The 21,369-nt window shown below is 40.8% G+C and overlaps 1 protein-coding gene across 1 annotated transcript; it reads right to left on the reverse strand.

The window, feature by feature from the left end:
• Window positions 1-906: 906 nt before the first annotated feature.
• On the reverse strand, window positions 907-19,955 carry HADH (hydroxyacyl-CoA dehydrogenase). The gene is made up of 8 exons (XM_075090699.1): window positions 19,739-19,955; window positions 16,300-16,428; window positions 14,828-14,985; window positions 9,926-10,052; window positions 7,216-7,305; window positions 5,619-5,691; window positions 2,421-2,537; window positions 907-1,370 (listed from the first exon to the last, which is right to left on the reverse strand). The coding sequence occupies exons 1-8, from the start codon at window positions 19,865-19,867 to the stop codon at window positions 1,252-1,254; spliced, it is 942 nt and encodes a 313-aa protein (XP_074946800.1). The 5' UTR covers window positions 19,868-19,955; the 3' UTR covers window positions 907-1,251.
• Window positions 19,956-21,369: the final 1,414 nt, after the last annotated feature.

Consider the following 21,369-nt stretch of genomic DNA (forward strand, 5'->3'; position numbering starts at 1 on the left):
ACTCAGAGATTTCTTGTGTGATCCTGTGCAAGGAAATTAACATCTGTCAGCCTCAGTTTCTTTATACGTAATCTGGATTAGATGTTTGGGGAGGGATGAAGAGGCAACAGAGTTAAATTATATATTTTAATTAAAGACATGATAATAAGTGCTCAGTTTGCAGATCCAAAATACACGAAGTAAAATAAGGCTACTTCTCAGCTGAACTGGCACTCCAACCCTCATGCCCACTTGCTCTGCAGTATTTGGAGAAAAGGCAGGATTTGCAGCACTCCCACCATGAACAAATCCAGGCTCTGCAAAGCTCCAAGGAAATAAAGCTGCACACAGCCAGACACACCTCTTTGTTCACACAGCACAGACTCCAATTTCGATCCCCTGAAGTACTCAAACTACAGTAGTAGTGTAGTGTGTAAAAATGACACTTCAAATGAATTGCCAGTAAATAAAGCCAATTTACAGGACTCTAGAAAGCGTATGGAAACTTCCACCAGCTTCCTAGTGTAGTTAACAAAAAACAAATCTATGTATTAGGCCCTTCAGAATAGAAAACACCTCTTCATTATGTTTCTAGAGTACCTAGCAAAAGGAGGCCCTTAATTGGTAATTGAAAATGCCAGAAAATCCCAAGACAAATCATGAGTCCTGCTTTTAAATGTTGCACTGGGAACCTTCTGTCCAGGTGACAGCCTGCCATTGCAGGATTTTTATTTTTCAACAGTATGACATTCAAAAATAAAATATTGTTCAAGGCACTGTAATTTACACCTACAGATTAGCACTGCATTTAAGAAAAATCCTAACAAAACAACTTACTGCCTTTCGATCGCTACATTTGCCAGTGAAAAGAGACTGCCACCCAGTGGACTACAACCAAGTACATCGACTGCAAACCATGACATTCAATAGAGTATTGTTGAAAATTTTAATTTTAAGAAAGTACGGTTATTTTTAGGATTTTTCCCGTTAATATAATAATGTTTCAAATACAGAAATTCACTTGTCATTCTGTCCTGCACCTGAAAAATCAACATCTGCATGAAGGCACTGTACATATAAAGCTTTTCAGAATTACAAGAAAAAAAATCTACTAAATCAAGCTTTCAGCAGAGAAATAGTTAACTAGTGCAATCACTCAGTTGAGAGGTGGGTTATGTTCTAAATGCAGCTTGTGCCATCCTTGGGAAGGTTTAAACAGAATTCACCTGTAATATGGCAATGCTGAATAGCATACAGGGATAGGTTTGGAGTTCATTTGTATTTGTAAAATCCTTCTCCAGTCTTCTTACCCAGCTTCTTCTCTTCTACCAGTTTATTCAGGAGTGGGCTGGGAGCAAAAAGAGGATTGTTGGGCTCTAATGAATGCCATCCTGGTGGAAGAAAAGAAGTGCATGAATTAGTAACAGTTCTGTTTATATGCAAAGATAATAAAGATCTGCATCTTCTTAGAAAAATACTAGGAGCTCAGAAAACTGAATGAAGTTTGGAACTTACTCTAGACTCTGTGAGACCCTTCAATACAGCTTCATAAAGCACAGATCAGTATTGATGATTACGAGCAAATCTAGCAACTCGTCTTTAGGCATAGTCTACTCTGAACACTTTATAATCTCCATGATTCAGGCTTTTTAATACTTTTTAATACTAAAAAAATTGAGAACTTTTAAAATATAGATACATACAAGGAAATAAAACAAAGGCTAAGCTGAAAAGAAATTCAAGCAGAAAGAAATTCCGAGTTGAATTTATACCTGCAAAGGACATGGTCAGTTAGAACAATATAACATCACTCCACAGTACTGGCTAAAAGCAAAAATAGTTTCACTGAAGAAGCTGTTCTGAAAGTGACATTCTGCCTTGGAGAATATTTAAGCTGCTCATTCAAAATAATACAACCACCATCAACAAGCCATCACCAATTATGCTTTTTTCACTATCGTACTGACATTTATCCACTTATCAACTGAAGTGAAAGGGAGATGGTATACTTGCATCTTTTAAGGTATTTACTGGGTTTCCTATTAATTTAGAATGAAAACATGGCTGGCAGAAACAGGATAGGGAGTCTCAACATTTGTTGCTTTTCATCAGAATTTCTTAGCTCCAGTACATGTGTCTCTTCTCACCGATTCTTTTTAGTCATATAAAGTTCCACAAACATTATTATTATTTTCCACTGGAATTTTATGAAGTCAGCAAAACCACCACTGTTCTGTCCCCATGTGCATAGGGTACAGGCATACAGTACAAATGCTGTACTTATACAGCATTCTGAGCTGAATTCTCATTTGCTTCTCCTCAACAGTTAAAAGGCTCTACCATAAACATTCAGAGCAAACCAAGAGTCAGATTTTCATTAGAACATTAATTTGCAACTTAGCTAAAAAGGGGAAAAACAGAAGAAATCAAGCATGCAGTACCATCTATAATGTATTTACTGGTATCCAACCCAACATAGTCCAGCAGTTCAAATGGACCCATGGGATAGCCAGCCCCAAGCTTCATAGCAACATCAATATCTTCCTTTGATGCATCTCCTAGAGAAAAGATTGACAGTTTGATGAACAGAGAAGATCCTGCATCTACTTGGCGCCACTTATAAATAATTAACAGGGTGTTATTTCAGCTCTTCACAGAAATCTCTGCACGTTTCAGAACTACAAAAACTGGAGTCAGCATACACATGCTGGAGTATAAACCTGAATCTCTCACAAAAAACCCAAAGCCCTGCAGGCCTGCTTTCCATTTTTCTAGCTTCCTCTTGCATTTCAGTATAGATCACTACATTATTCATGGAACCACAGCTACTGTGCTGAACCTATTAGAAAGACTAGAGGAAGAATTGGTTACTATGAAGAACCAAGAGCTTCTTTAGGAGGCAACCAAATAGTCTAAGTAAGGAAAGATCTCAATTTCAGCTTCATGAGACCATCAGCAGCTTTTGAATGATGCACAGGGCAGAGCTACCCTTACTCTACAACAGCCAGAAGGCAAGTGATATCCAGCTGATGGACAAGGCAGGCATGGTGGGGGAGCTGCAGCAGCAGCTGAGTGACATGCTTAGTTACAGCAGCTTTCACTGGAGGCTATCTATCAGCACCAAAGACGGCAGATAGGAGTGACCTGAAAACACTGTGCAGGTGCAGTTAAATCTGTGATTCCAAAATTATTATAAAAAATTGTCAGAAATCTGTTACTTTTACTTCAGTCTGTGCCTATAAAAATACAAATCCTGCATTGCCACGTTTTCACAGTTAACATTCACCTCACTCTTTTGCTGAGAATGCGAATTTTATACTGTCATGAAAGAAGATGCACCTCTACTGCTTATTTCTAACATATATTTTGATAAAGACAGTGCACTTCTTTGCCGATCCTGTAAAAAGGACAAAATTAAACAAACCCCAGAGTTACTTGTTAAATAACCTCCATGCTCAATGCGTACAGGTACTTAGGGTGTCCAAAAGCTTGGCGGACATAACCTATGCAATTTATACACCTAAGATCAGACAAACTTAGGAATAAATTTTCAAAATCTCTTGTAAAGTCAACAACTTCAGTGAAAGTTCTGTATGGAGTTTTATACATCTCCTTTTACTCTTTAAAGCTGACAACTTTTGTTTTTTCAAACCACATTTTATTTCTAAGAAACTGGGAAAATTAGCCTTAATTCTAAGGTAATTTCAGTCCCCCAAAATTCAAACACACCTAAATCCTCAACTCATTTGAAGTTGATGCAGATGTATGTACTTCTATCAACAGATTTATCCTGCTTTGTTTGTCAAATCTGGGACTCGGCTACCTGGCAGTATACAGTTGCGTTACAATGCAATTAAAAAAAAGTAGATGGGCAAACAAGCATTGTATCCCTAGTCCATACTAGTCTCCTAATATAAAGCAGACTTTCACAGAAACATGACTGACTGCTTTTTCGGTTTTCCACTAAGAATAGGGCAGTACAGACCACCATACATTAATATTTATAATATGCCTGCTGTTTAAATTATCGTTAATATGCTAAAGGTATTTTGCCTATGCAAAAGCGCACATTTACCCCAAAGAGATTTTGTATAAAGACTCAAAGGCTGACCCAATAAAATGGTATTTCAGTGCTTGGGGTTGCCAGGAAAAAGACCCAGATTTCATACTAATGTGGATGACAGACTGGCTCAAGTGTCTGCTCTGAGACTTAACGCAAAGGATATGATAAAAATTTAACCTGATTCAATGAAAAATATGAATTAGAAGACAGCCATCAGGCTTTTTGAAACATTAACTAGCTTTTTAAATAATGTCATTAGAGTTAAAAATTCATAAATGACTTTAACAAGTTTGGAAATATCATACTGTTGAACAAAATACAAACAGAATAAAGATGAAATCAAAATATTGTTTTGCTTAGGCAGAAAATAGCCAACTTTAGCATACAATCTCAGTGACTGTTTTCTTCTACATTTAATTAAAAGTTCTATTGTCTCCTGAAATATGCGTAATGCTGCATGTCACATAAGGCACCTTTTTTACATACACTGGAACACCCATACACTTTATTTAAAATTGTGACTTTTTCTAAGCGAATAACGCCCCCTCACATCCATGCCTTTGCCTTTCAAGTCACTAAATTTGCTCTTTCCTCCCTTTGAGATGTAATTAGGTACATCTGTTGATGGATAAACAAGTAGTATTGGTTTATATTTTTTTATGGAGATCAAATCATCCCTTCCATGTGCTATAAAAGAGATTTTTAATATTTAAAGCATATTTGGTGGAATCCTGATAATGGAGTGCTTTTATCTGTAAGAAAAGCAATGATTTCAAAAACAGTGTGTTTCAAATGACATTCTTAGTAGCACACAGCTATAAGCAGAGCACTTGAAATAAAAGCAATTATACTCCACAATTTCCTCTTTATCCACTACATTATTGGCTTGTTTCCTTTTCCAAACAATTATCAATGCTTTAGAAAATTTAGTGGTTCTTTGGAGATTTGTGGTTATTTCTACCTACCCTCAGTATGAACGTAAGAGACCAGCAGTGAGATGGGAGTTACTAAAGAACCTATGTCTAAAAAAGGACACAAAAGGGGAACAGGAGGTTTCGTGGGGCAACAGTTGAGCCCAAATCACTTGTATGCCATTACCATAGTGTGGCACTGAGTATTGTACTACTTGCCTCACCTGAAAACTGGTGTTCTATTTCACAAGCCCAATATAAATGAACTCGGGAGAACTTTGCTAGTGGCCCTGCTATGGGATTTGCAGGCACTTTCATTAACATCTCTTGGGATAGAGAGAGGGAGGTTCCTGATCAGTTGGCAGAGGGTGTTTTTCACAATGTCACTACACTCACCTTGTCGTCTCCAAAGCAGAAACATTTTCCACTACCAGAAATTTCCCACACAAGTAACAAGTACCTTCTGACTCTGCATACCAGGACATTTCAAAGTGAAGACAAGGTCTTTCCAACTACACATATTGGCTCATATTTGATGTTCACTGTTTGCTTCCAGCCTTTAAGATCTGAAAGTTTTGAGTGAATCCCAAGGCTTTTCTGAAGGGATATAACATTTAGCAGTGTTATATGGTGACATTCCCTGAAGTCAATATCCCAACAAGTACCTCTCTCAAAAAGTCGAACAGCTTCCATCATATATGGCACCAAGAGGCGGTTTACAATAAATCCTGGAGTATCCTAAGAGGAGAAAAGAAGGGTTTCTAAATAAACATTCTTTACCAATACTACACTCAAATGCTACATGACAAATTAAACAAGTGGATGAAGACACTTTTGAATCATCAACTTCTGGTACTCTGTAAACTGTATTTTTAATCTGATTTATCTGCTCGATATTAGAACACAAAAGATTAATTTCACAACAAGGAATGGCACATAGACATCATGACTGAGAACAATAAGACTACTACAAGACCAACTCAATCTTAAAACAATTTAAGGTGGTAAGTTGGAAAACACCTTTTCTTCAGCAAAATTCTGCTGATACAATTTCCTGAAGAATATGAGAAGAGCAGTTCTTCCCTAATAGTTTTTTGTGTGTGTCCACTACTAGAACCACTACTCCTGTCTAAATAGTGTAGTTCTCCCCATTTGCTCACTGATAAACCATGCTTTTGAAAGTTAGGATCACTTCAATAGCAAACACCAATGCTACCAATGAGAAGATAAGATACATGCTGTCAGAAGGAGGTAACAAACTGATACAGAACTTATTTTACACAAGCTTTAACCAAAATTAAAAATACAAAGAAAAGAGAAAGAGCTTCGCAAATATACTATTATTTCATATACAACTTCTGTTTCAGATATTTATTTTTCACGCCATTTTATCTCAATATTTTATCCAGAGAATTCCAAGCAACTTGCCTCTACAAACAGGAATTAAAAATAAAGAAAAAAGGTTCGTCTATGGAGACTGCACTACCCCCTACACAAGCTAATTTATAAACAATAATTCATCATCTATTCTGCACATTACATACTGCAAAACTGTGACAGAAACAGGAAAAAAGTCAATTAAGGCCACAGAGCAATTCAGCAGTACAGCCAGAATTAGAGTCCAGCATCCAGATGCTGAATTACTGGTAACTACTGTATTGCAGGCCCTTCTTTTTATGACCAAATGTCTCCTGGGGGCTGTGAAACTCAAGGCAATAGCTTGCATAAAGCTACCCAGACCACAACTTAATGGATTCAGAAAAAGTGTGCTTAGGAAGTAGGTGTTCCTCTAGAGAAAAAAAAAAAAACAAAGCTGCGAAGCAATGAAGATTAATACGGGTCTAGTTACTGCAGTCTTAAGAAACACTTGCAATGAGCACACACCATGGACGATCCATCCAACTGCCTCACAGTACAAGAGGTAGCAGTCTTGTCTCTAGCATGGCTCAAGATGAGCTCCTGCTTAAGCTCTCCAGTCCAGGCTTCTGCAAGACTGGAAAAGAAAAACCAAAAACTGTAAACCCTGATACTTGTGAGTTTTAACGCTTCTCACAAGATGTCTAGAGTCACTCTACTTTAAGGAATTTGTGGTAAATGTGGGCCTTTTCTTTGTGAAAATGCTTTTAATAGGGAAGAAAAACTGGACAAAAAGCAGCCTGGAAATTCTTGAAGTGCTCTCCGATCTACTAAAAACTACCACCTTAAGATTAACAGTTTTCAAGAACAGACCTTCCGAACCCTATGCAATCAAAATGTACTCACCTTACAACTGACAGGACTCTTTCCTACTGCTTTACTGAAATCCACAAGTGATTCAAAAGTTTTTTGGCTGGTCATTGGAGTCTTGATGACCTGGGCAGAGCATAAGCACATTTATGAGCAGAATCTCTCTCATTTCCCAGTACAGCAATGATTAAACTGTAATCCAGAAAACTATTCCAGAAATTCACAAAACATTCCTTTTGCAAAAACCAGTTTCAGCGGATATATACGTAACAGACACAGAGATCTATTTTAAAGATAGATAGAGCATTTTGTGCATTTTGAAATTACGTGTTTAAGGTACTTTCCCACTCGGCCAGTATGGATGGTAAAAGGGACCATCATCTGGGATCCCATTTAGAGATTATAGTATAACAAAAGCAACTTTAAAAGCTACATAGTCTCTGTCGCCTTAGGAAACATGATGGCATCAATCTAGGGAACCATAGTAACAGACATAGTTCCTGATATAAAGGGTTGTAACATCCACCCTGTACCCAATGTAAACATGACACAGACACTTAATTCTAAAGAAAATTTTAAATCTATCTTTCAAATACGTGACAGCCTCTTAGCTTTTGAGTAGTACGTTTCCATGTTGATTTTCTTTACAACTGAGTCTTTTGTCACACGTAGTATTTTCTGTACTTCACTGGAGTTGGGATGTCTCATTTATTAGAGACCTACCTCCCCACCCGGGAAAAAAAAAAAAAAAACAAATAAAAGACTTGCAGAAGCTGAACTGCTTGTGATATTTGTGACCTCCATGTGCAGTAACTGAAAAATGCTATATACATGCTGTATATGTTATATATAGCATTATGCATATATATAAAACGCTATGTTAAGGCTGACCACCTTGTCCATACAATTAAGTCATACAGAGATTCCTCCCCCATTCTAATGACTGTTGCAAGGCCAACACAAAAACCACACTGTTAGGACTGAGGAAAAGGCTTGTTTCTAAGCAGAAAAAATAGTATTCTTTGACATTAGATGAAAATATCTGAGATACATAAGTCTGCAACAGTTTCAAGAATGAATTTTTAATAGACACTTCAGAATTCTGAAACACTATCACTACTCTTTTGGATTATTAGAGAAAGAAATCCCCCCAAAGCTATGCACTTCTGACCATGAGATCAACAACATATGAAAATAGCAGATAAGACTGAAAGGCACTGCAGACTTGTGACCCATGAAGGACACCTTCCATGAGAGATTACTGGCAATTCCAGTAATATCTTTTAAAGTTTGGGCAATTCTCCTGATTTCCCCGATTATTTCAAACTGAAACATCTGCTTTACATAGAAAATGTTGTTTTACGGTGTTTGTCAATGCCAATCCTGATTTACAGCAGATCTGAAACAAAACCAAAGCCTTAAAAAGTGTATCTATTCACTAATCTTGGTGCTTTTCAAGACCAAGTCACTAAAAGCACAGCTTCTCTGTTTTAAAGTTCTTCAAATCCTACCCATCAACTGGAGTGACTTTGAGCTAGGACATTCTTCTGTCAGGTGGAAAAACCCACAAACTATAAAGACTGACCGCAGCAGTCATACAGAGATTGCTCTGTTATATTTTTTACAAACAATGATAGACATCATCTATATTTTTCAAACCTCGCAGAGGCTTAGTTTAGATTTCTAAAGACTAGCATTTGTTTTAGGCTTGAGACAAGGCATGGAACATTTCATCCATAGAAATAAATTACGGCCAACAAGCAGTTCTTAGCACAGAAATCAATAAAGCCTGTTAGCCTACGGAATTATGCTAAAGATTTTTACCTCTGACAACACCTACAAAATTTCTTCCTTTCCTTCTTACAACATTTTCCCAGAGCATTTAGTCACAATATACAGTATGCAATATTAAACTAAAAAAAAAAAACCAAGACCACATGGGTACAGAAGTTAGCAAGAGAGAATTTAGAAGTGTCTGAGCTTATCAAGGTCAGCCATAACAGGGAAAGGTGAGAAGAAGCAGAAGAGGAGACACCTGTTGGGTTTTCTGCAATGTGATCTTTGGAGGCTCAGATAAACTCTAATATCAAATTATTTCTCATTCTGCTCTGCATTGCGGTATTATTAGTAATGGCATGATGTAGCCAAAAAGAGCATGTTTAGAAAAGACATCTGAAGAGTTACGTAAAATCTTGTTTTTACACCTCCTTAAAGGTTGGGAAATATTGTAATGCTTTCAGACAAATCATCTGGAACACTGAAACAAACATGACTTTGTTTCAAAAGTCACAAGGCAATAAGATCTCACTTGCACATAATTTCCTATCAATTTCTACACTGGTAACAATCAAATTCCTCTGTCAGTCCTGGGATTATTTTGTTCAAGCTTTAGTAGTTCTTATTAATCAGCTTGTCTGCGTGCCTGAAATGATCGCTATAAATAGCGCCTCTGTTGGCAGCTCAGTGGAGAACTTCAGAGCCTCGAGGCTGAAGAAGTAACCTCTCTGTTCAACCTGCCCCTCAACGATGACTTCACCACCCTCTTACCGCTAGAGGTAGCTTATTCCGTATTAGAAGAGCTGCAAACTGAGATCACAGAATCACAGAATCTCAGGTTGGAAGGGACCTCAGGGATCATCTAGTCCAACCTACTCTTTCATCGGAATTCTTTCACCTGAATTCTTCATGATGGCAATTGCACTGCTGTGCTACAGTGGTTATTATGATGATCTTATAAAACACTCACCTCCACAAGCTTCATCATAGGCACAGGATTGAAGAAATGGAGACCACCAAATCGGTCCTGCCTGGTGGTCGAGTTAGCCAGCTGCGTGATTTGCAAGGATGAAGTGTTGCTCGCAAATATCGTATGCCTGGAAAAAAGAAACATACGGATCGCATAAATGACAGTTATTTTTCTGACAGTAGGAAATTGGTGCACTAGACACAGGCGCCCATTGGCTAACCCTCCACAGAATTCTCAGAAATGTCCCTGCAAATTATCATGGTCCTTTCGCTGAGGGCTTAGTACAGCAACGATGAACTGGAAGGGCTGTGTGAGTTTCTGACTCCCAATTAAGTATGCTGAATACTTACATTAGGTGACAGAAAAAGACTCTGTAAGTGGAAAATTTTTGTTAACTCCCCAGATCTATTCCAGGTAATTCCTTCAGCAACCCTGGAAACCTAATGGTATATTTTTATTGTTTTTTATTGTTGATCATTTACATATTCTAGAAACCCAATCATTTGCCATGTCAAAAATGCACTTTGGAGCCTTAAGAAAAATTCAGAATCTTTTTTTTTTTTTTAATAATGATCAATGGTAGACGTGATGAGCAAACCTACCACCAGAGCGAAGAGCTGATGGAAAAAAACAAAGAAAAGATAAAAAACACCATGCGTAGAACACTGCAAAGGATATACAAAAACATAAGAATTGTAAGGTATATATGTAGTCCTTCTCCAGACATAAACCAGATTTACTAATTGCAATTTATAATGGTTTTTGTTTGGGTCGGTTTTGGGTTTTGGGTTTTTTTTTCGGAAATCTCTCAGAACCTCAACAGCCCTGCTCTACTCGCATCACACCGAAAAACTTAAGAGAAATGGCTTTTTCTTCAAACCACAAAAATCAGAAACTAAATTAGAGATGAAACCCTACCTTCCACCCTGGGCTGTCTCCTACTGACCTTTCAAAAAGTTATCCTACCGGACTCATCAAAAGTTAATCTAAATTGCTATTATGTTTATATTTCACCAAGATATAACTGATCTTCACAACAGAACCTTCAGAAAAATTACACCCAAGTCATGGGGACATCTTATAGTGGCCTTAAAAGAAAACACGTGGGGATTAAAAAAACCCACACTGACTTCCATTTTTATGTTTTCTCACTTTTTGAGAATTAGTTACAGAGAATGAAATGAAAAATCCTGAAAATTTGTGCTAAACTTCTTACAAATATTCTTTTGTTATTTCCCCACCACAAAGTGGGCCTTATATTGTTCTGAGGTTGGGTACTAAAAAGAGTATTCTATATTTCATAGTTTTGATCTTGCAAGGTCAACCAAAAGGACACTTATATTCACTGAAAATCTGCTGCTGTATACAAAGAATTCAAATATTTATATAAAAATCGGGCACATTGATTTGTGAGATATAATCATTGCTAGGTTTACATCTGGGTTCTCTTAAAGTATAAGATTCTACCTCAGCACCACTTCTGCAGGTGAATACTGTAGTCTCACACAACATAAAGCAGTGTGTATTGTGTACAAGGGTGTTCTATTTACACTTCCTGCTCTGACCAACCAATTGATTTAAATTGAGTTTAAAATAGAATTTACATGCCTCTGTGACTTAGAAGTACATAATCCACGCTTCAGGTGACAGCAGAGTTGGAAAGCTTTTGAAAGCAACAGTGGTAGTGAAGCCCTAGTGTTGCTCTCCCAGGCACCAGGGTGCTGCTTTCTCTTGGTGCCCTCTAGTGGGTCGTGGGAAGACGTTAAAAACGGAGTCCAGCACAAGAGAAATGCACCATTTCAATAAAACTGACTCTACAGTCCAGCTCCATTATACAGTGAACACTGAACAATCCTTCTTTTGTAACAGTTTTATAACACACTGATTTTAACACAGAGAACAGCTGAAAACCACTGGCCGGCTTCTAGCTGAGTTTCCACATCTAAAGATAAATCCTAGACCAAGAGAAGATGTGGAAGGGCATTCTCACCACCCAGAAATAAACAGAAAGCAAGTAGGCAAGAGGTCTTAAAGTGGATACCCCAAAATTCTTTTGTCATGTTCATTACGATCCTGTTTAGAAAAGTGCTGCAGTGTTCAAAGGCCTAAAAGCCAGAAAGAACTTGGGGATATTCTACTAAAACCTTAGCCTGACCTTTTCAAAATGGAAACATGAGACCGACTCAATTCAAGAAAAGGAAAACAGAACTGAAGAGTGAGCAGCAATGCTTTATCGCCTGCTCTGATGATGATGACCATGTAACACGGTAACAATTACCATATTAGGAGGATGAGTATAACACTGAGAGGAATGTAACATACACAAGCAATTCTGCAAAGCACTGAGAACAAATCAGCATGCACTCAGACTGATGGCATTCAAGAAACAGCAATCACTGTTCCACCTGGACAGTTACCCAGATGAGTTCCCAGTGCTCTCTGGGGTTGCCAAACTTTCCCAGCTCATTACACTTTCTCTGAAAAATTAAAAGAAATTGACTCCCTAGGCCCAAACAAAACTTTTCTCAATAAAGAATAGCTTTCCCACTCCCCTCCATTTATAGATCCACTTTCAGAGAAATTATAGTTATTTTACAGAGAAAAAGGAAGAGGAAATAAGTTAATTGTGTTTTGTTTTTTTTTTTTAATGCAACACTTGGGTTTTTGCTGTCTCCAGACTTATCTTCACTGGAGAGGTTGTCATAGTGCAAAAATGGGAGGTGAACACGTAGCTGTTGCAGCTGAAGAAACACACAAGACATGGGATACAGTACAAAGGAAGAAAAATGCAAGGTTTCGCACAGCTGATGCTCCAAAGGCATAATCTGGTCTGAGCCACTGTAATACACAGCCCCTTACATTTTGATCAGCTACCCCCGTGGTAAGCCCCGAGAGTTGAATTAAGACAAGCCCTCCCTCCTCAGAAGCCTGGTCTTCCAGGACCTCTGCCCGTAGCATACACTTCACAGTGCCATTAATGCCCAGGGCTCCACAGATGCCCAGGTCTTCTCCTGAGACTCAAAGCTATCTTTAAACAAATATCGTCTTCGTTACCCATCAACCACAAGCCCACCACCCCCACTAAGCTGACACAGCAGTTAGTCCACACACTAGTTTTAGACATTTTGAAACACTGAATCTTTGCGAACGCTGTAGGGTGCCTGCCGCAACAGGGAGAGCTTTCCACGCCACTGCAGTGCCACACGGGATGAATAAAGCCTACTGCTTCCTTCTACATGCAGAAAAACACTCACTAGACATTTCTGCCTCTCCTCATGCTACTCACACGATCTGCAACTTTATATTCCTCACATAATTACAAATTACCATTTGTATCTAATAGCTAATATTTTAAACATTTGGCTACTAAGTTTCACTATTTTACTAGTTTTTCTTTCGTTTCATCTAGACTTGCTACACTGCAACCTATATTCTTCACCATTCACTTCCCTTTTCTTTGTCCTACATGTAAGGTATCTGTGCATTTATCATCATTTCTCTTAAAAGGGAAGGCTTCTTGTCTAATGCCATTTTTCCCAATCCTGCAAAATCATGCCTTTTGCTATAGAAAGGAGCATATCTGAACAACTCCCAATATCTTTTAACACTCTGTAATGTAAAATTTGATGTTTTAAGGCAGCTACGCTTACAAACAGCTCAGTCTTACAAAAAATAGCCTCAGGTGTTCCACATATACATATTATTAAATGAGGCTCCAAGTCCCTGTGCCCACTTTTCCTTGCTGACTGAGTTCAAGACAGTTTGTCGTTTAGCACACACTAATTTGCTCATTACATGTCTCTGCTGAATATGAACAAAGACTCAGGCGACCAACTGTCTGTTTTCACAAAATAAGCACAATCTAATCATGACAAGGTATCCTGATAATTGCCAAAGGCACTTACTTAATTTTGTCTGTCAGACTAAGGGTAACAGCAAGTTATCCTGTGCTCAGCGCACTGCTGTTTGTGATCATTTATTGTCTTCAGAAGTACCAGGTAATTCTGATTACTGACCATATGGGACAGCCTGAAAATCTCCCCAGGCTGAGGGCAACTAATAACATCATCTTTTTTTCCCTTCACATTATATTCAAGCTGCAGCTTGCCCGGTCCTTCAGTTAGAGTGTCTAGAATACCTCTTAGCCAATACCCCCAGATTTAGCTGTACTAGTTAAAACCTCCAATTGCAAGCAGTGAAGGTCTGGTGATCCTGAGTCAACCATTAAAAGAATCAAGCTTCTGAGACTGAACACTCACTTAACAGCATGTTTGGGTTTGGATATAATTCAACAGTAACTTCCAACAGTTATCGAATATAGTTCAAGGAAAGTTCCAGGGGCTGTAGGCAACTGAGTGAGCGCACGCTAAGTTATTTACACTTCTACCTCACACACAACGACCAGCAATGAGCTATCTCCAAACTCTTGTAATATAAGAGAACACAAGTTCACCTAAGCCACTGTTGAGCTGACTGTGACTTACAGCTGAGACTTCTAAAAACTTGTTCATGCTAGGCGTGCTGAAAACAAGTATTTTATCACCCCTATTTAAGTATGGGAACACATATATTAACCATACCTCATGTGTATGCTTATTCTACTGTTGTGCGTTTGGATTTGAACTTGCTGAGTAGGTGGACAAACCTTATGACTAAACATACCTGGAAGCACATCAAATGAAGAAATACAACAAGTAAATAAACCTGGCTGAATACACCTGAAAGTGCTTGTAGCGTATGCACCTGGCACAACAACTATTCCACACCACATGACAGTCTGGAGTTAGTCTAAGGGAGAAAAAATCCTGTTTTTTTTTAAAAAGAAAAAAAAAGCAGCTAAGACAATGCAGAACTAGTGGTGTAAGAATAATAACAGAATATACAAAGGAAAAATACACGTACTCTGGAGCAAACTTATCCAGCCTCTTGAAGAGCTCATTTTTAATTTCCTGGTTCTCCACAATGGCTTCTATCACCAGATCCGTGCTGTGGACCACTGCTACCGCATCTGTGCTTGTTGTGAGGTTCTTTAAGGTCTTCTCAATGAACTCAGCACCGGCCTGAAACATTTCCAAGATGTTGCGATGTCTATTTATAATTATATAATTTATTTTTACACATAAATCCCCTCAGGTGCTTAGTGAACAACTGGTTGGTCAAACAGTAGTTTCTGAGACAACCTGGACTTGCCCTCCATAAAGAGGAACTTTTCCAGTTTCAAGCTTTTTTTCATGCAGTGATTTTCTGGTTTCTCTCCTACGAACAGATACGTGCTTGCTCATGAACACTTCAGGAAATGAAACAGCCTATACTTGCTAGAGTTTCAGTGCAAATGTGAGAAAAAATTATTGGTTTCTGACTAGTAAATCTGCCCATCACTGACATAGTTTGTGAGGACAGAAATTAAACAGAATGGCAAGACTTTAAACCAAGAGTAAATGGAGATGTACTACAAGTAGAAACACACCTGCACACTAGAATATAATGTCATATGTAAGTACAAGCATCATGCAGACAATATTCTTCTGGATTAAAAGACTCCCCACAATTACGTACAGGAAATTATATTGCTTTGGTTATCCTGGTATTACTATAGTTTTTCTTCTGTACTCCCTCATGTAAACAAGCCCTTTTTCATTTCCTTTGTCTGATGCATCATTAATGCTATTAATCATCAATACCAGTATGCAATATATATGTTAATATGTATCAAAAGAAGAATTGAATCTGCTGTGGAATTTTGAGAGACAGGCATAGCAACAAATAATCTTTAGGACACTTAGGATATAAATTTAGATGCACCAACTGCTTCACAGAGTCTTGCTGTAGGTCTTAGTAATGTAAATGCAAAGTATCTTATATGTCTAATTCATGTTACTTCAGGGTAGTTAAACCTGCACTTTAATTTCCTTTGCAGTAATCCCGTGACCAAGTTTTTTGCCTTTTTTTTTTTTTTAAAAAGTCCTTGCAATGGTATTAAGACAAATTTGTTACTGTTGGCTTTTGGACAAAATTGGTACATTCCCAGGTAAACACTCAAAGATAGCTTGTTATTAAGTCAGGATGAATAATTTGGCACCATTTTATATTTAGCATGTTTTAAAATGTCACCAAATTGTTTTAACTATTTATCTCAAGGCTGAAGTCTACAAAGTAAAGAAAATAAGACATCTTCCAACCTCCCTGAATCAAAAAACAACAAAAAAGTAAAAAAAAAATCCAAGTTCTTGATAGACTGCACACTGGAAAAGTTTTCTTTTTAAGCCAGTATATTAACATGGTCTATAATACATAACTGTACACAATATCAAAACTTCAGTATGGTAGTTTTATTCTCCTAAGTTTCCTAGAGGTATAAAGAATGTGATGTTAACCTCAGGCTTTTCTGCAAATTTCTTCTTTGCCACTCTCTTCAAACTCTCTTCAATTCCTTTTGTCGACTTTGTAAGGATTTCATCTGACTGGTCTACTAACACCACAGTGTGACCACTGGCTGCTGCAACCTAAAAGTTAAAAAAAGAAAAGATTCAATATCAGTATCATAAAACAACCAACCATATTGATTTGTGTCGGGGCAGAGAATGCACTTGGCAATGAATTAGGCAGAAAAGAGCTAGAGAACGTTGAATCAAGACTTATCCACTTTACTAGAAAAATCATAAACACCTGCACGCAGTTGGGGTGGAGGGGGTGGGATAAACGCCTCAAACAACTTGAGGGAAAGGGAAAGAGAAATCCATTTTTCCCCCAAGCTGTGTGTAGAACGCTACCTGCACCTGGCGGCAGCTGAATTCTGCAGCTATGGCTGAAGAACGAACAGCTGTCAGAAAAGAGCAAGCAGCCTAGCTGTGATCCTTGGATCATGAAAGGAGAAAGAGCTGTGGAGACCAAAACTGGAATGCTGGCAGGGTTAGGCGGGTGACATAAGGGATGCCTAACCCCATGTTCCTGGGACCTAGCATAACACAGCTCTGCTGCCAGGCCATGAGCCTGTCCCTGCAACAGCAGGAAGGTGACAGTGGAGCTGGGAGTAGCAGTGAAACGTTCACTACTCCAGGACTCTGCACAGACCTGAATGGCCTGCAAACTCTCCTTACTACACGCTTGGTACCAGTGCTGGCTCAGCTACAGACAGCACTATGGGGTTGTCTTTTTGGATGGTATTCAATTAATTTCAAATATAAAATATCACCTTCTCACAGTGCAACGGCCTATTAAAAATCAGCTGTTCGTTATCTGTTACCTCACCATTCATTAATTTCTGTTTCTCTTGTTAGTTATACCTGTCTTCGTTTTCAGAACTCCTGAACTAACAGAGTTGTAATACAGTAATTGTGGAAAAGAGATGTTAAAACGTGGTTCCACTGACTGTTTTTAAAGTCACACAACTTAGGAGCTTTTTTTATTTTCACTATGGCCATTTCATAAAACAACTGAATCATAAAAAAAATGTTTAAACCAAGCTTGGACTTGAACTCCTAACAGTTCATCTGTTGCTGATCATTTCAAACGGCAAAGCAAGACCCTCCACTCTTCAGAAGAAAGACCAATACCAAGTGGGCTTATAAGAGATGCTTCACTGTTTATCCATTTACAATTACACCATCACTGACCAGTTGGCAAAAATCCCAGAAAAATGACCATACCCCTTTTCCCACCTCATTCTTACCATATTTACATAGACAGGGAAGAAGAAAAATGGCAAAAGGTCATACCACCTCCTTCCAATTCGAACACACGCTTGCTCAGACTCTACTGTCCAATGATCTTGAGAATACTAAATAAGAAACATAAGAGTTCTGGGGAGTCAATTAATGCTCTTCTCATAGAGAAGTGCTTTTCACGTGGCAGAATCATGAATTATAATGTATGGCTGAAAGCCATACATTTTTGCAGAGGTTAACGTCTCCTGACAGTATGAGAAAGCAAGGAAAGAGGAGACACAATTTCTTAAGCATTGTAAAAGGGAGGAAAAACTTTATTAATAGGGTGCAGAGGAGACCCCACTCAGTGTTACAATCATCTCTGCTTTAAGATAATTCTGGATTGATAAATGGGAGGCAGATGGTCAGCAAAACAATCCTTAGTCCTTAACATGGGTACAAGGCTGCAACCCGTTACTGCCAAATACCAGACGCGTTTCTCTTGACAAGCTGCTCTCTGAAAACCTGCCGTCTAACAGAATATGCAGATCAGCTCACTTTCCCTGCAGAAGTACAAGCTTTGCATAGTGTGCATCTTCCTCAAGCAGGAGAACAACTTTCTTCAAAGTTGTTCATTGATGATTCCTTCAGTAGAAGCCTCAAGCTCTAGTATCGAGGCAGAGGGGTGTTTTTACCAGAGAAGTTATTGAAGAACTAGCTAATTCCTTAGCAAAAAAAAACCAAAACCAACCCACAAACAAACAAAAAACCAAAAGCCCCTGTATTCCTCCTGACAGAAGTTTGCCAGGAATGTGAGAAATCTTCAGTTCTGAGAAGGAAACCCATTAATTCATTAAAATGGAGAACTGCTATTTATGAACTCCAACCTCAGTGTCAGTTTCCACTTGGGAACGCCTGCATACTCCAGTTATTCTTTGTGAAGTCTGTGAACTACTCTGGTATCTTGGGCAACAGGCTCTTTCTGTGAATTAAGTAAATATATAAATCTTAAACCACTGCCAAGACTGTCCAGTCTTTTGTGCCAAAGCTACCAAGTTAAAGATGAACTTGAAAGTCAAAGGCCTGAGATTAAATGCTAGTAAAATAACTCCCATTTAAATATTAACCACTTCATAATTCTGCAGGTGATTGGCAGCTAAATGTTCGTTTTAGCTGCTGTATTCTACTTTAATAACTTGCAAAATGTCACTTGATCTGCTCCCTTGGCCAGTTAGAAGACACTTCTTTCTTGGACCAGCGTTTTGCAAATACTATTACACACCGTCTGGTTTATCTTTAAATCCACGCATTGCCTCAAGAACCACCTTAAACAATTGAAAACATTGACCTCGGTGGTTCTCGCCTACCCGTCCGACCTGAAGATGTGTAGATTAACAAGAGAACAAAAAGTCTGGCAGCTGAGCAACAGGGCGGCGGCAGCAGCAGCGGTGCGGCAGCGCTTTCTACTCCTCCTCCGCAGCAGCAAAACCAAAATTTGCAGGAGCGTGCCACCAGGGCAGACGGGGTAGGTCCCCCCACGCCCGCGCCCCGAGAGGCGGAGGCCGCGCCGCCGAGACCCGCGGCGTGCTGCAGCGGGCCCGTCCGCCTGCGCCGGGGCCGCTTCTCACGCAAACGCGGGCTGAAAAAAAGCATTGCATGAAATAATCTGCACGCAAACTGTAACGTATACAGAGAAGCTGCGCTCGGTTGGGCCTTTTTTAACGCTGCTCCCGCCGTGCAGCTGCGGGAGGACGCCGGAGCGGCGGCCGGACCCGCGGACGGGGCGGGCGGGAAAAGGCCCGGCAGCCGCCTCGCCTCCGCCCGCCCCTTCCCGCCCGGGGCAGGCCAGAGCGCTGCGTCGGAACCGGGTGAAGCAAACAGTAAGTTTTTAAGTAAAAAAAAAAAAAACAAAAAAAAACGAATTGGGAAGCGAGAAGCGCAGGGGCGGGGGGGAGGGGAGGAGGAGCGGGAGCAGCCGCGCGGGGCGGCTGGAGCCGGGGCTCCCCCACCGCCTCAGCCCGGCAGGGTCCCAGCCGGGCGCGAAGGGCGGCCGCCGCCAGCACGGCCCCCGGAGGGGCGAGGGGGGGCCCTCCCGCCGCGGGCGCCGAGCGGGCAGGGGCCGCCCCACGGCCGCCATGGCGCCCCCGCCGCCCCGCCGGGCTCGGCTCACCTGGGCGATGCCGGCGCCCATGAGGCCGCCGCCGATGACCGTCACGTGCTTAACGATCAGCTTCTTGGCGGCCGCCGTGGCGGCGGCGGAGGAGGCGGCGCGCACGAAGCGGCGGGTGGCGAAGGCCATGGCGAAGGCGGGCGGCGGGGAGCGCAGAGCCAGGGGCGGCGGCGGCGGCGGGGCCCGGGGCGGGCCGAGGGCCGCGCTCCGCCCCGGGGCGGCGCGGGGGGCGGCGGCCGTTCCCCCGGGCCCGGCTGCCCGCCGCGGGGAGGGGCGCTTTGGCTCCTTCACCTTCGCCGCCGTCGGTTCCCTGAGGGGAGCCGAGCAGCTCCAGCCCGGCCCGCAGCGCGGCTGAAAGCCCCCGCCAGCCCCCGGCGGCTCCAGTGCCTGCCCTTTGCAGCGGGGGTCACGGCGGCGCCTGCCAAATGCTCAGCAGCCCGCTGTTGCAGCCGCTCGTTTCCTCAACGTTTTAAGCACTCCCTAATCAATCAGTTTCCAAACTAGAAGGGGATTTCATTTTCAGGCTAGCACAAACTATAATAATGAATTTTAAAAAAATCAAATCCTTCCTTTAAAAATACTGAATTATATCAGATCCGATGCAGACCACCTTCCTTAGTTTTCCATCTAACTCCTTTATCGCCAGAATGACTGGCGCTTCAAGCCAGCAGCAGCTGGCAACACAGCAATTACAGTGTATTCTACTTGAGTCAGCCGCAGGGTAAACATTAAGCAACTTGTTTTCTTCAAACAGAAGAAGTGGAGAATTCTCATATCTCTGCACTTTGTACCAAAAGCGCATGCAAAAAATTCCCTTTCCTCACTCAGCCTCATCTGACAGCAGATTAGCCAGGAGCAGTGTGTGGCTGCTGGAAACAGCTTTACCCAAACAGCGACTCAGAGTTCCTGTTCCTTGTGTAGGAACAACAGCTGAGCAGGTAATTAATGTAATTCCCTAAAGAAATAGCACTGTGCCAAGTTACCTGCAACCTAGCACCAGGCTGTAAGACACAGGATTTCCACACACAGGTGTTACTCTGGAGCGCCCAGCTCTCCGTATGTGCCAGCACTTGCACCCACTCCTTCCTCACAAGCACCTCCGTTGCCTCCTGCTCAGCTCTCGCATTCTGCGTGCGAGGATCTCCTGCCTCTCCCCGGGCTCCTCCCAGGCCAGAGGCTGCAGCTCTCTGCCCCTCACCCCAGGCTCTCCCTGGGCACCCCCTTCCCTCTCCGACCCCTCTATGCCAGGAGTCCAACAAAACTACACCTCGACTCTGCCTGTGGTTTTCTTTCCCACCTCGTTCCTCAGACTGTGCATCTCCTCCTGGTGGCAACTTATTCGCCGTTCTATCTTCCTCATCTCTTCTCTCTCCTCCTCTTATTCCAAGCAACAGTTTTAAAACTCCGTTGAGAGAATGAACAGACATACTCACTCTTCCCAGCATTTGCTCATAACATGCCTAGCATTGTGTTTTCCCAGTTTCACTTTACTCCCCCACCTCCTTCACTCCTCATCCAAAACATTTCGTAACATTCTCACTCAAAAGCCTTCTTTATAAGAGGTAAAACACCAAACTCCACAAGCTTAGTCAATAACGGGAACTTATTAAAATGACTATGCAAAGCTGTCA

This window comes from Phalacrocorax aristotelis, chromosome 4, assembly GCF_949628215.1.
Source record: "Phalacrocorax aristotelis chromosome 4, bGulAri2.1, whole genome shotgun sequence".
NCBI classification, from domain to species: Eukaryota; Metazoa; Chordata; class Aves; order Suliformes; family Phalacrocoracidae; genus Phalacrocorax; species Phalacrocorax aristotelis.